At 39.2% G+C, this 14791-nt stretch overlaps 1 protein-coding gene and 1 long non-coding RNA gene across 32 annotated transcripts in view; one reads left to right on the top strand and one right to left on the bottom strand.

The window, feature by feature from the left end:
- The window catches only part of LOC114081457 (uncharacterized), a 244623-nt gene that overhangs the window by 222199 nt on the left and 7633 nt on the right, over nucleotides 1-14791 (bottom strand). For 26 of the 31 annotated variants that reach the window (XR_011705630.1, XR_011705618.1, XR_011705606.1 and 23 more), the window contains exons 2-4: nucleotides 9766-9895; nucleotides 8478-8683; nucleotides 5285-7968 (exon numbers count right to left, since the gene is read on the bottom strand). This is a non-coding gene — a long non-coding RNA (uncharacterized lncRNA). The remainder of the gene's footprint in view (nucleotides 1-5284; nucleotides 7969-8477; nucleotides 8684-9765; nucleotides 9896-14791) is intronic. The other 5 variants (XR_011705615.1, XR_011705610.1, XR_011705609.1 and 2 more) reach the window with 4 other exon arrangements.
- LOC114081456 (large ribosomal subunit protein eL42-like) lies at nucleotides 11685-12110 on the top strand. The gene has a single exon (XM_027922952.3). It carries the CDS (start codon nucleotides 11796-11798, stop codon nucleotides 12108-12110), a length of 315 nt encoding a protein of 104 aa, XP_027778753.2. The 5' UTR covers nucleotides 11685-11795.

The raw sequence follows: 14791 nt of genomic DNA, 5'->3' as shown, positions 1-14791 counted from the left end.
TTCTAAGCCATGCAAAGACCCACAGGAAGGAGATTCCTCTATGGGGATAGTAATAGCATGGCCCATGAAGATTATGTGTCACTCTACCATGCACTTATGGTATAGATCATAAGAGACTTTCCACTGCTGGTTCAAGTACAGATGTATTATTGTTATTTTATTAGAATATGACTAAAATCGCTCTGAATGTTTGCTTTATTGTATAATTCTGTTCTAAAAGTCTGAGTACATATACTGTAAAGTAATAAGGAACAGCACACTGGCCTGTAGTCCAAATCTCACCTATTGCCTGTTTTTGTAAATGAAGTTTTATCAGAACATAATCATGTCCATATTGTCCACGGATGCTTTCATGCTACAACTGCAGAGTTGAATAGATATTATCTTGCTCTTTACAGAAAATGTTTGCCGACATCTGCCACAGAGAATTCCTTTACATGACAGCTGGACTAAACCTAAAACTAGCAGAAAGCTTAGACTTAGACCTAGCAGGATGAGGGAGATTTATATTCTTTTTTTTTTTTTTTTTTTGGTACCGGAGATTGAACTCAGGGGCACTCGACCACTAAGCCACATCCCCAGCCCTTTTTTGTATTTATTTAGAGGCAGGGTCTCACTGAGTTGCTTAGTGCCTGGCCATTGCTGAGGCTGCCTCAGCCTCCCGAGTTGCTGGGATTATCACCATGAGCCACCGCGCCTGGCCGGGAGATTTATATTCTTATTGTTTGCCAAATTAATTAAGACTATTCCAAATAAACTTAGTGAAGTTAGTCAAGTTAGAATACTATGTTATGAAAAAAATAAATAATAAAAAAAAAGAATACTATGTTATGATATGGTACAAGGGAAAGGACAACAAGTGATTAGAACAAATGATGCCTATAAACAATGACAACAAAATGTATGTGTGACTTCACAAGGGGTTTCTTATGAATAACTTCCAAAATTAGGTCCTACAGAAAAATGTAGATGTGAGAGAATCTATAACAGGTTGAACATACCTAATCTAAAAATCCAAGATGCAAAATAATCTCCAAAATTCTCCTAAATGCAAGACAGATTATTTTGGATTTCAGATTTTCAGATTACGTATAACCAGTATATAAATACACCCAAAATATTAAAAACTCTGAATCTAAATAATTCTAGTCCCAAACATTTCAGATAAGAGAAATTCAACCTGTGGACATTTACAATAGCATAACATTATCATTGGTAAACAGGTATCAATGTAAGCCATTACTATATGGGACAGACTTAGAACTATATGCATCTATGAATACCTCTATATGGTCCCCATTATATTGCATTTTCCTTTTTTTTATTTCTTTGAGGATCATCACGAGGTATTGTAATATATCAAAAGTACAAATGATCACAAAACACTTATAATGATAATAATCTCTCTGGCCCTGTCCTTTTTTTTTAATACTTACTTTTTAGTTGTAGTTGGACAATACCTTTATTTCACTTATTTATCTTTATATAGTGTTGAGGATCAAAGCCAGGGTCTCACACGTGCAAGGCGAGCACTCTACCACTGAGCCACAACCCCAGCTCCTGTCTTTAAAAACATTTTTAGCTAGGCATGGTATAATCCAGTGACTCTGGAGGCTGAGGCAGGAAGATCACAAGCTTGAGATCAGTCTCAGCAATTTAGTAAGACTCTCAACAATTTAGCAAGATCCTGTCTCAAAATAAAAAAAAAAGACTGAGCTATAGCTCAGTGGTAAAGGGCCCTTGGATTCAATCACCAATACACAAAGGAAATTTTTACTTAGCAGGGCCTAGTGGTGCACACCTCAGGAGGCTGAGGAAGCTGAGGAAGATTTCAAGTTCGAGGCCAGCTGTGGCAACTTTGCAAGACCCTGTCTCAAAATAAGAAATAAAAAAGGTAGGGATATAGGGCTGGGGCTGAGTGGAAGAGCGCTTGCCTATCATGTGTGGGGCTATTTTTAGCACCACATAAAAATAAATAAAGACATTCTGTCCATGAATAACAACAACAAAAAAATAAAATTTAAAAAAAAAGGTAGGGATATAGCTCAGTGTTAAAGTACCCCTAGGCTCAATCCCCATTACTGCAAAAAAAAAAAATTAAAAATTAAAAAATATGGGCTGGGGATGTGGCTCAAGCGGTAATGCGCTCGCCTGGCATGCGTGCGGCCCGGGTTCGATCCTCAGCACCACATACAAACAAAGATGTTGTGTCCGCCGAATAAAATTCTCTCTCTCTCTAAAAAAAAAAAAAAATTATTAAAAAAAATTTAAAAATATGTGGAAGGAGACCCTGAGTTTAATCCCCAACACGGGGGGGGGGGGGGGGGGGGTATTAAGACTATTTGAGTTCCAGAATTTCCAGAATCATATGATCATATGCACTCAACTCATATTCAAAAGTGCCAGTAGTGATTCCATGATTCTGCGCATTCCTCAGGTACATACTTATCTCTACTTTTTGAGTCTACACCTGGGCAGCCACTTTAAACTGGAGGAAAAGAGTTCATTATTTTGCAGGAAAAAAACAAATATATGGTTGTTTCATATAAAATGAAAAAAGGAGGTGTATAAGGCAGGTGAGGAAACAAAGACATTTCACAGCACAAAAGGTAAAAGACCATAGGACCATCCATTGCTATAAATATTCACTTGGCTGTTAATGCTAGGTAGAATAAATCAGTGTAAGGAAAAATAGAGGTACCACTTCCATATCTCCTTCTTGGGTCTAGCTAGTCTTAATGGTGCTAATATATACCCTGACTTATAAACATCTTGGTTCTGAAACTAGAAAATTTCTCTGAAGAAAATAATGAGTAGTAAGTACACTAAGATTAATATTTAATATTAAAATTTAAATAATAAGCTAAATGCAGTCGAATGTGCCTGTTGGTTTCAGCACTTGGGAAGCTGAAACAGAAGGATCACTAGGAGTTTCAGATCAGCCTGGACAACACAATGACATTCCATCTTAAAAATAAGGCATGGTGGCTCACGCCTGTAATCCCAGAAAGTCAGGAGACTGAGGCAGGAGAATTGTGAGTTCAAAGCTAGATTCAGCAAAAGTGGGGCCTGCTAAGCAACTTAGTGAGACCCTGTCTCAATATAGAAATAAAGGGCTGAGAATGTGGCTCAGTGGTCAAGTGCCCCTGAGTTCAATCCCCGGTATCCTCCAAAAGAAAAAAGAGATAAATAGGTAATTATTTTTTTAAACTTAAAAACATGTTATTATACAGAAAAAAGAAAAATGATTAGCTAAAATAAGACTATAAAAATAGCACATGGGTAGGTTGCCATATCATTTCCCTCTTAATACTACTTATGGATAGTTTCCAATAAAGTCTTTACATGTATAAACATAACACTTATAAATAAAAAACAGAACAGAAACCTGCTGTGTGTACCCAATGCCCTGTATGGATGCCAACACTGCCATGATAAAAAGATTTTAAACTGGGTAGTGCAGTAGGGGCTTGAAGACTGGCCTATGGAGGAAAAGAGAAAGGGAACGAGGAAGAGAGCACAAGGATAGAAGGAGAAAGGAAATTAGAGTAAATAAGAGAATGATTCATTCACTTTACTTGTGAACCACTTCAATGTTCCATAGAGCTCCACATGGAGATTTTCAAAGACTGCAAGGCCTTTTTGATTACATACCATTTTGAGTCTGAAAGCCCAATGCTGAGTACTACTCCACCTATTAAAGGGTAGTACAATCAAGAAGGTCTTGTAGGCTAGTACAGTGGCACATGCCTATAATCCCAACAACTGGAGAGGTTAAGACTGAAGGGTTTTAAATTCAAGGACAGCCTGGGCTGTGAGACCTGTCGCCAAATAAAAATAAAAACACCTGGGGATACAGCTCAGTTTAAAGCCCTTCTGGGTTCAATTCCCAGTACCCTTACCTACAGACCCCCCCAAAAAAGAGACGATCTTATAGTCTTTAAAATTCTCCATTTATGTAACCTAAAACAAATGAGCCACAGCCAGGAATGGTGGCACATATCTGTAACCCCAGCAACATGGGAGGCTGAGATAGGAGGACTGTAAGTTCAAGACCAATTTAGCATGATCCTGTATCAAAACAGTAAAAAGGGCTGGGGACGGACCTAGGTGCCATAGGGCCCCTGGGTTCAATCTCAAGTGCCACGGGGGGAAAAAAAATCCTGATTCTAAAAGGCCCTTTTATGGCTCATTTTCTGTGGGGTACCATTATGCCTACCATATTTTAATATTCTGCTACACAAACAATAGTCACATCAATGTGTTCTATCACTACTACAGAGGAATCATGGTTATCCAAATATACCAATGCTGGGAATTCTTCTCTCTAGGAAGATTTATCAGGCCCCATTTGACATTCAAATTCTAAAAAGTTGGGGTAGGAAGTCCTTCAATCTTCAGTCTCGGCTACTCAGAAGCCTTAGAGGGGCTAAAACATGAAAAATCACTTGAGGGCTGGGGATGTGGCTCACGCGGTAACATGCTCACCTGGCATGCATGGGACGCTGGGTTCGATCCTCAGCACCACATAAAAATAAAATAAAGATGTCAACCGAAAACTGAAAAATAAATATTAAAAAAATTAATTCTCTCTCTCTTTAAAAAAAAAATCACTTGAGCCCAGCCAGGACAGCATGGAGAGACCCCATTTCAAAAAAGAGAAAATTAACAGAATTCTTAAAGGTTCCCAGACCCTCCCTGAATCCCAGTCACCCCAAAATCATTAGCTATTAAGTAAAAAAACTCCTCATTTCCTCATCTAGTCTCTTTGAGCATAAGGACCTATAAAAAGCTATCATTGGACTTGACCACAATAAGACAGTAAGGTTTCTATGGGCTAGGGATATAGCTTAGTTGGTAGAGTGCCTGTCTGGCATGCACAAGACCCTGTGTTCAATTACCAGCAAAAGAAAAAAAAAGACAATAAGGTTTCTAGAGAGTAGATATGTGGCTGACCTCAGACAGAAAGAGACAGAAAGGAGAAAATGCTGAGAAGGGTTTTAGATAGAACAGTATTACCAATTTACCCTAAGTTGTTGAAAAGGAAAACAGAATGAATAGCCTGATATGCAAGGGAAGGAGAACATGTAGGGTTAGGTGACTGGCTTCTGACTCCTGATTCCAGTGAATATTTCACTTCAACGAAGTCTCTCATAAAGAATTTTCCCAATTATTACACTTTACTACTCTATGCCCACAAAAGGCCAAATTCCAAGATTAAAAAATAAAATTTTAAAAAACTTTGATAAGGGTTGGGGATGTGGCTCAAGCGGAGCGCGCTCACCTGGCATGCGTGCGGCCCAGGTCCGATCCTCAGCACCACATACAAACAAAGATGTTGTGTCCGCCGAAAACCAAAAAAATAAATAAATATTAAAAAGTTCTCTCTCTCTCTTTAAAAAAAAAAAAAAACTTTGATAATACTTACATAGAAAATGGAAGGGCTAGGGGCTATAGCTTAGTGGTTAAATACTTGCCTAGCATGTGGCAAAGCCCTGGGTTTGATCCCCAGCAACACAAACCACAAAAAAAAAAAAAAAAAAAAGAAAAGGAAGAGAAAAAGGGCTGGGCCCAGTGGTACACTCCTATAATCCAGCAGCTCAGAAGGCTGAGGCAGAGGATTTGCAAGTTCAAACCAGCAACAGCAACTTATTGAGGCCTTAAGCAACTCAGCAAGACCATCTCTGAATAAAATATAAACAAGGGCTGAAGAAGGGCTGGGGAGATAGTAGTAAAGCGCTTGCCTAACGTGTGAGACACTGGGTTTGATCTTCAGCACCACATAAAAATACATAAATAAAATAAAGCTCTTCAAAAAGGGCTGGGGGAAGGGAGGGAGATAGCTTGGTGAAAAAGCACTTTCCTAGCATGCATGAGGCCCTGGGTTCAATCCCCAGCTCCAAAAAAAAAAAAAAAGAAAGAACAGAGGCAGGGGTTGTAGCTCAGTGGAAGAGCGCTTGCCTAGCATGTGGAGGCACTGGGTCCCATCCTCAATACAACATAAAAATAAATAAAAATAAAGGTGTTTAAAAAAGGGCAACAATTTAAAAAGGGGGCAGGGTGTGGGATGTGGCTCAGTGGTTAAGTGTCCCTGGATTCAATCCTTGGTACCAAAAAAAAAAAAGAGAGAGAGAGAAAAGAAAATGGGGGCTGGGGTGCAGCTAAGGGGTAGAGGTAGAGTATATGCTTAGCATGCACAAGACCCTGGGTTCAAATCCAAGACCAACCAACCAATAAGTAAACAAATAAGGAGGGCTGGAGATGTAGCTCAGTAGTAGAGTGCTTGCCTGGCATGTGTGAGGCACTGAATTCAATTCCCAGTACCAAAGAGTAACATAAATTATTCTTTTAAGTCCCATTTGTACCACTAATTAGCAATATGATTTAGGAAAAGTCACTTGTGCTTTCAAAGATTCATCCTTGAAATGGAGATAACTTGCCAACACATCTTTAATCCCAGCAGCTCAGGAAGCTGAAGCAGGAGGATCACAAGTTCAAAGCCAATCCTAGCAATTTAGTGAGGCCCTGTTTCAAAAAATAAAAAGAGATGGGGATGTGGGGATGTGACTCAATAATTGAATGTCCCTGAGTTCAATCTCTGGTATGGAAAGAAAAAAAAAAATAGATAACTGATTAACATGCAAATCTTTGGGTTTGAGCAGATTCTATGAAAGTATGCATAGGCTCCTAGTAGATGCTCAATAAATGGCATCAAATGCACAAAAAGCTATAAGTTGCATATTTCCCCAATATAGAACTACAGAAAATTATGTTCTAAGGTGACTTTTCTCCCCAGAAAAGTCAAAACATCTGCAGAAATATGTAAAAAAGCCACAGTGGGGAAGTATACTAAAATCAGGAAAAGGTTAAAGTAGGGATCATAAGTTACAACTTTCTTGGGGCTGGGGATGTGGCTCAAGCGGTAGCGCGCTCTCCTGGCATGCGTGCGGCCCGGGTTCGATCCTCAGCACCACATACAAAACAAAGATGTTGTGTCCGCCGAGAACTAAAAAATAAATATTAAAAATTCTCTCTCTCTCTCTCTCTCTCTCTCTCTCTCTCTCTCTCCCTCCCTCTCTCACTCTATCTTTAAAAAAAAAAAAAATAAGTTATAACTTTCTGGATACTTATGAATGAATGGCCTAATTTTAAAATGGTTATAAAAAAAAGAAGTAATGCAAGAACCATATAGAATAAATAAATTAACTACAAGGAAGCATATAAAACATAGTTCCTTCTATATATTTCTTAAATTTATAATTTGTGAATGTACTTTCTTGGAGAGTTTGAAAAGAAATTAAAAAGCAAATTGATTCCATATATCCTAGGATCAGCTGTAAACACATACCCCATATAAAGAAAGTGGGATAAGGAAGATTTTGGACATAATACATTTAACCTATACCAGGAGTTGGCAAACTTCCTATAAAGAGTCACATGATAATACCTCAGGCTCTACAGACCATAGAGTCTCTCTCACAAGATCCTGCTGTAGAAAAAAAAAAAAAAAACAGACAATAATGAATGATAACTACATTCCAATAAAACCTTACAAAACCAGAAGCTCACGGGCTGGGAGTGTAACCCAGGGATAGGACATGAGCTTAGCATGCACAAGGCCCTGGGTTTGAGCCCCAACACCAAAATTCTGGAGTTTATGCCATCTTGGTTACTTAGGAACCATTTCAGTTCTTCTGATCCTCAGCAGTGGTGATCACAAACTGAGTAAATATATATATCCCCCCAAACTATTTTGAGAATACATTTTAGAGAAAGTTTCAGGCTTTCTAAGTGGTTTGAAAATGGCATTTCTAAGAGCCTCCCTGACAGGAGTCACCTCCTACTTACCTTTTTCACTATATTACCTTAATCACTGCGAACCCCCTTCTCTTCTTCTATGTGGTCACTCACATGGAACATTTGCTGGACTCTGAAACACTTTTCAAAGATATGCCTTCACAATCCAGCCTAATAAAGAGTTACAAAAATAAATAAATAAATAAATATTATTATCTGCATTCAGCTAGGTCAGCCTCCATTGCATTAAGAAACAGTGGCAGGTATAAAAAGGGAAAATGAATAGAAAGGAGAAAAACACACGATGTTGCACAGTTTAACTCAACCATTTTAAATGCAATTTTTCACTTCACCATGGGAAAAAATCCAATATAAAAATCTCAATATTTTACTCTTTTTTGGTGGTCGGGGCAGAGCTGCAGATTAAACCCAGGGCCTCACACATGCTAGGCAAGTGCTTGACCACTGAGTTATATCCCCAGTCCACATTTCACATTTATTGGTTATTTATCCTTTTTGTCCAAACTCACAAGAATTAAAGTTCTGTGACTTTGTTAATGTCAAGAACAGTTTCTAGCATTTAGTAAGTACTTAATAACTATCTGCTGAAAGAAGGCTGAAAGTGCCACATCATGACCACTTTCCCTTCTCTACTACCAACGAAACTACTCACAACTTACCAAGGTTTCTAAACTGCCTCACCAGGATATCCTCAGAAATAGTGATTGATCCTGGCACTCTGGTGAATTTGCTGAGCAGGCAGAGCCATGTGTGGTGGTACACACTTGTAATCCCAGCAACTCCAGAGGCTGAAGCAGGAGGATCACAAGTTTCAAGCCAATCTGAGCAACTTCGCAAGACTCTTGGCAACTTAGCAAGAACCTGTCTTAAAAATAAAAAAAAAAAATTATTAGAAAAAGGGCTCGGGATGGGAATGGAGTTGTAGCTCAGTGGTAAAGAGCTTGCCTCGCATGTGTGAGGCCCTGGGTTCAATCCTCAGCACCACATAAAAATAAACAAATAAAAATAAATATATTAAAAAAAAATTGAAGATTTTTCTTTAAAAAAAGCGATGGGCAAAAATTGTTAAAAATGGGCTGGGGATATAGCTCAGTTGGTAGAGTACTTGCCTCGCAGGCACAAGGCCACTGGATTCAATCCCCAGCACCTCAAACACACACAAAAAAAAAACAAATTGGCAAATCTTACTGTATGTTAATTGTACCTTAATAAAACTGACACAAAAATTGTTAAAAAAAAAAAGGGAGGGGTGGGGATGAAGCTCACTGGTAGAGGGCCCCTGGGTTCAATCCCCAGTACCTAAAAATAATACAAGAAACAGGCAGATCCTTATTTTGCTTTTGACTAATGAAAAGGTTTCTAGCTGCCCAGGAATCTGCATGTTTAACAAGCACCAAGTAACTAACTTTATGCATAACAATATTTTATACCATGGAAATTTCCATCATCAGGTAAGTACAATCTCAGAAGCTATTACAAAAATCTTTAGTGTGAGGACTGGGGATGTAGCTCAATGGTAGAGTGCTTGCCTAGAATGTATGAGGTCCTGGGTTTGATCCCCAGTGCTGCAAAAAAATAATAATAATTATAGCATTGACACAACAATAATTTTTTATTGTGAAATAAAATAATTTCTGTCTCACATGGCCTCCTTATATTTGGATGGAATCTAAATAGAAGCACTGAGTAAAAGACAACAGTCTTGACTTGAATTCAAATCTATTTTCTACCAATATAATCTCAAGCAATTTCCAATTCTCCTATCTGTAAAAATGGGAGAATGGGGAAAATAGGCTAGATTCTTTATTCTCTAGTACATCCTGATCTTAACATGTTTTCAGATCATAGTGGGAAAATGTCAAGTAATTACCTACTGCCTATTTAAACCACCTTCCTTGTCCCATTCCTACTAACTGGGCAAGACCATCAAAATCACTGACCACTTACCAAAATTTCACAATAGTTTGCATGCTGATTTGAGCCTCTCCCAATTCACTAATAACCTCACTGGACCAAGCAGGGCTCAATATATTTCTTCACCAGCACATGCTTTCTGACAACATTACGCATCACCTGTCTGACAGGGAAAAGAAACATATAACATGAAACAGTCAAGCTTTAAGATCTAGATTTATTTTTAACACCTTAAGTCCTCTCTATCCAGCCACACCATGGACCTCAGATTTCACTCTTGGTAAGTATTCACATTAGCATCACAATTATGCTTTTTTTTTTTTTTTTTTTTTTTTGGTGCTGGGGGTTGAACCCAGGGCCTTGTGCATGCAAGGCAAGCACTTCACCAACTGAGCTACATATCCCCAGCCCCACAATTATGTGCTTTATCTGGCAAAAGCTGTTGCAAGGTCTATAATTTTTATTTAATAAAGGATACTTGCTCCTATTTTAAATGAGGTTAGTTAACTTGGGTGCAGAGGCACTAAGTGACTATACCAGGGTGTTAGAACTCAGATGTAAACTCTGACTCTGACCTTCCTATTTCCCATCAATATCCCCATCTTTGAATAAGGAGCAAACTTTATCCCTTAGCAACCTTGCTACATATGGCAGTTTATGAACCTATATTCTATACTCCTGACTAAAACAGGCCCCAAAAGGTGAACAAAACCTTCTTCATATAGTCATCAGTATCTGGTTCACACTGTTAGGTAATAAAACTTGTTATTAATAAGTTCCATTCCCACCAGGACTCATCAAAAATGAAAAGGAAGACCCATCTGTCTGGACTTTCTAAAGGAACACAAGGAGCGAAGTGGACTAGTGGCTAGTCCCCTAACCCTAAGACTCAGTCCTGGAGAAACAAGGCTCTGAGGAGTAAGAGTCCACAGGACAAGCCAACGATATACCCCTCCCCCCATAACCACCACTCAAGGATCTTTCTTTCTAAAAAAGCTGCCTACTGCTTGTACATTTCCCAGTCCCTTGCTGCTTAGAACAAAGCAACAAAGAAATGTGGCAATTCAGCTTAGGCTACTAATTTTTATCATTAGATGTTGGTAGCACTAGTTAATGCTGCCAGGTTTGGTTTCCTGTTACTATAAGATGCAGGCAATCCTCAATTCAAACCTCAAGGAGCGGTTTCCTAGGGTTCATTTTTTAACTATTTCACTCACCTATCAACACCAGCAAAAAAGAAAAAAAAAAATCTGTTCTCTAATCTACTAGTGACCATGAGACCTAGAAAGTCAAATATTCATCTACACGATTATTTTTATTTTTCATGATTTTGTTTTATTATGTAAGTACATCATAATTTATTTTACCAAATTCCTATTCATGAACAAGTTTTGCATTGCTCATTGCTATGAACACTATAAACATGCCCATTTCTAAACCTTTTTATTCGGCAGTACTGGGAATTGAACCCAGGGCCTCATGCATACTAGGCAAGCACCCCACCACTGAGCTATATCCCTAGTCCTTTTTATTTTATTTTGAGATCAGGTCTAGCTAAAGTACCCATACTATCCTTGACTGTACAATCCTCCTGCCTCAGTCTCCTGAGTGTTGAGAATTATGGGCATGTAACACCACACCCAGGTCATCACTAAATCTTTTCAAATATCCTTAAATGCATAAATGCATATTTGGGGGTATAGTTCTAGACATGAATACAAACAAACAACTACAAAGATGAACAAGACATGGTCTCTCTAACCTTGAGCTTAAATCAAGGGAGATAAACATTTACCATTATCATGTACTTGATAATCTCAGTTCATGGTGCTTCCTAATTAAAATTATGGCTGTTGTTAACATAAAACTATTAAGAGAAGGCGCAAGCGTGGCAAGGCGAGAGCTGCGGCTGTGAGATCTCCGGGTAAGTTAGCAGCTGGACTGTAGCGGTTTAAACACGAGTCTCCATTGCTCAGAACCGGGGGAAGGACCTTGTAAGAAAGGGAAGGTGAGATACGCTGCTTTGGCTTGGTTTTCATCACGTGGACACCTCTGCTGTAAAGATGGCCAATGTACCTAAAACTCGAAGGACTTTCTGTAAAAAGTGTGGCAAGCACCAGCCTCACAAAGTGACCCAGTATAAGAAGGGCAAGGATTCCCTTTACGCCCAAGGAAAGAGGCGCAATGATCGGAAGCAGAGTGGATACGGTGGGCAGACAAAGCCAATTTTCCGCAAGAAGGCTAAAACCACGAAGAAGATTGTGCTAAGACTTGAATGCGTTGAACCAAATTGCAGATCCAAGAGGATGCTGGCCATCAAGAGATGCAAGCATTTCGAACTGGGAGGAGACAAGAAGAGTAAAGGCCAAGTGATTTAGTTTTAAACTTTTTTATTTTTTTTCCCATTTAATTTTGATGCGAAAATACTGAAACTAGAAAAATTACCTGTAGGAAAATAAATGACAATTATATAACCATACCTAAAGAAAAAAACATTAGAGCTGGCAGCTCATGGTAGACCACTTGCCTAGTGTGTGCAAAGACCTGGGTTCAACTGCCAGCACCAAAAAGTATTAAAATAAAAAAATACTATTGGAATTCCAAAATTATTTATATTACTGCTGAATATCATCTCACTGGCACTTTATCAAATTTTAAATTAAAGAACCAAATGAGGGGCTGGGGATGTGGCTCAAGTGGTAGCGCGCTCGCCTGGCATGCGTGAGGCCCAGGTTTGATCCTCAGCACCACATACAAACAAAGATGTTGTGTCCGCCGAAAACTAAAAAATAAATATTAAAAAAAAATTCTCTCTCTCTCTCTCTCTCTCTCTCTCTCCCCGCCTCTCTCTTAAAAAAAAAAAAAAAAATGAACCAAATGAAAGAAGCTCCCTTTTAAAACCCACTTGCCCCAAAGCCAAATAAGTGAATGAGCTGGGCTCTGTGGCACAGGCCTATAATCCCAGCGGCTCAGGAGGCTGAGGCAGGATTGTGAGTTCAAAGCCAGCCTCAGCAACTTAGTGAAGCCCTAAGCAACTCAGCAAGATTCTGTCTCTAGTAAAAATACAAAAAAAAGGAGTGGGGGCTTTGGAATGTGGCTCAGTGGTTAAATGCCCAAGGGTTCAATCCCCAATACCCCCCAAAAAAAAAAGGCAGGTGGAGGGGGATGAAGTGCAGGGCAGTGTACACATTGGGCTTGGGCTTCCATCTTTCCTTCCCCCTACTATTTCCAGTATACAACAGTGAAATGCAGCCATTTTCTTTCAAAAACAAAAAGACTCCCTCTCTCTGGATCTCTCATTCCCAGGTAGACCTGCTGATACATAGTTAGGCTATAATAATATTCATCCCAACCTAGAAGATTCAGGTAAAAATCAAAAGAATATTTTTCAGCACTGTAATGCATTAGATACAGATGAGATTCAAATGGATGACAGAAGTATTTTAAAGACCTATCCAGCCTGGGGCCGTGGAAGACGCTTGTAATCCCAGCGGCTCTGGAGGCTGAGGCAGGAGGATCGCAAGTTCAAAGCCAGCCTCAGCAAAAGCAAGGCACTAAGCAACTCAGTGAGACCCTGTCTCTAAATAAAATACAAAACAGGTTTGGGGACGAGGCTCAGTGATCATGTGTCCTGGCTCAGGAACGCAAAGTGCCCCTGAGTTCAATCCCTAGTATCCTTCCCCAAAAAAAGACCTATCCAACAAAGATGAGTTAATGTGATAAAGCAAATACTGTAAAATATTATGGGCATACAGGTTATCACTATAAGATTCTTATCAACTTTTCTGTATGTATGTATGTATGTTATGTTTGAAATTTTTCTTTATATAATGCTGGGAAGCTGAGTGTGATGAAATATGCCTGCAATCTCAGATACCTGGGAGGCTGAGGCAGGAGGATCATAAGTTCAAAGCAAGCCTGTGCAATTTAGCAAGACTGTCTCAAAATAATGTGGTGTTGGGATGAAGCCCAGGGCCTGGTTAGACAAATACTCTACCACTGGGCGATAATCCTAGACAAGCATTCTTTTTTTAAAATTTAGCTTTCTAAATTGTCTGACCTAAAGCTATTTAACATTTTGTTTAATATTTATTTTTCAGTTTTGGGTGGACACAATACCTTTATTTTTATGTGGTGCTGAGAATCAAACCCAGTGCCTCACGCATGCTAGGAGAGCACGCTACCACTTGAGCCACATCCCCAGCCCCCTATTTAACATTTTAAAAAATATTTTTAGTTGTAGTTGGACATAATACCTTTATTTTATTTTTATGTGGTGCTGAGGACAGAACTCAGCGCCCTCCCCATGTAAGAGGCAGCCCCTCTTTAACATTTTTTTTAATTTAAGTCTTTTTTTAATATTTATTTTTTAATTGTAGTTGGACACAATACCTTTAGTTTATTGATTTGTATTTGGTGCTGAGGATCAAGCGCTCTACCACTGAGCCACAACCCCAGCCCCTTTAACATTTTTTTTTAATATTTTTTTTTAGTTTAGTTAGACACAATACCTTTATTTTTTTAATTTATTGTTATGTGGTGCTAAGGATCAAACCGGGTGCCTCGCCCATGCTAGGTGAGTGCTCTCCCACTGAGCCACAACCCAGCCCCCAGTATAACATTTTAATGAAATGAAATCAATCACACTGTGCTCAAAGGTAGGTTACTAAAATAATACAAATCAGGCTGAGAGGCTAAAGGGTAGGGCTCTAAACTCTTTGAAATTCTAGCTAGATACCTAAGTAAATCTGGATGAATTACCAGTCCATATTAACTTTAGAGCTGGGCATGGTGGCGTAGGACTGTAATCCCAGCAGCTCTGGAGGCTGAGGGAGGAGGATCCCTACTTCAAAAGCCAGCCTCAGCAACGGCGAGGTGCTAAGCAACTCAGTGAGATCCTGTCTCTAATAAAATACAAAATAGGGCTGGGGATGCAGTTCAGTGGTTGAGTGCTCCCAAGTTCAATCCCTGGTACACCCCCCCCCCAAAAAAAAAAAAAGCATTAGAGCTGTGGCTCTAGAGTCTGAGGCAGGAGGATTGCAAGTTTAAAGACAGCCTC

This window comes from Marmota flaviventris, chromosome X (genome assembly GCF_047511675.1).
Source record: "Marmota flaviventris isolate mMarFla1 chromosome X, mMarFla1.hap1, whole genome shotgun sequence".
Classification (NCBI taxonomy): domain Eukaryota; kingdom Metazoa; phylum Chordata; class Mammalia; order Rodentia; family Sciuridae; genus Marmota; species Marmota flaviventris.
Note: the sequence above shows the minus strand (reverse complement) of the source record. Positions and strands in the feature narration are given on the sequence as shown.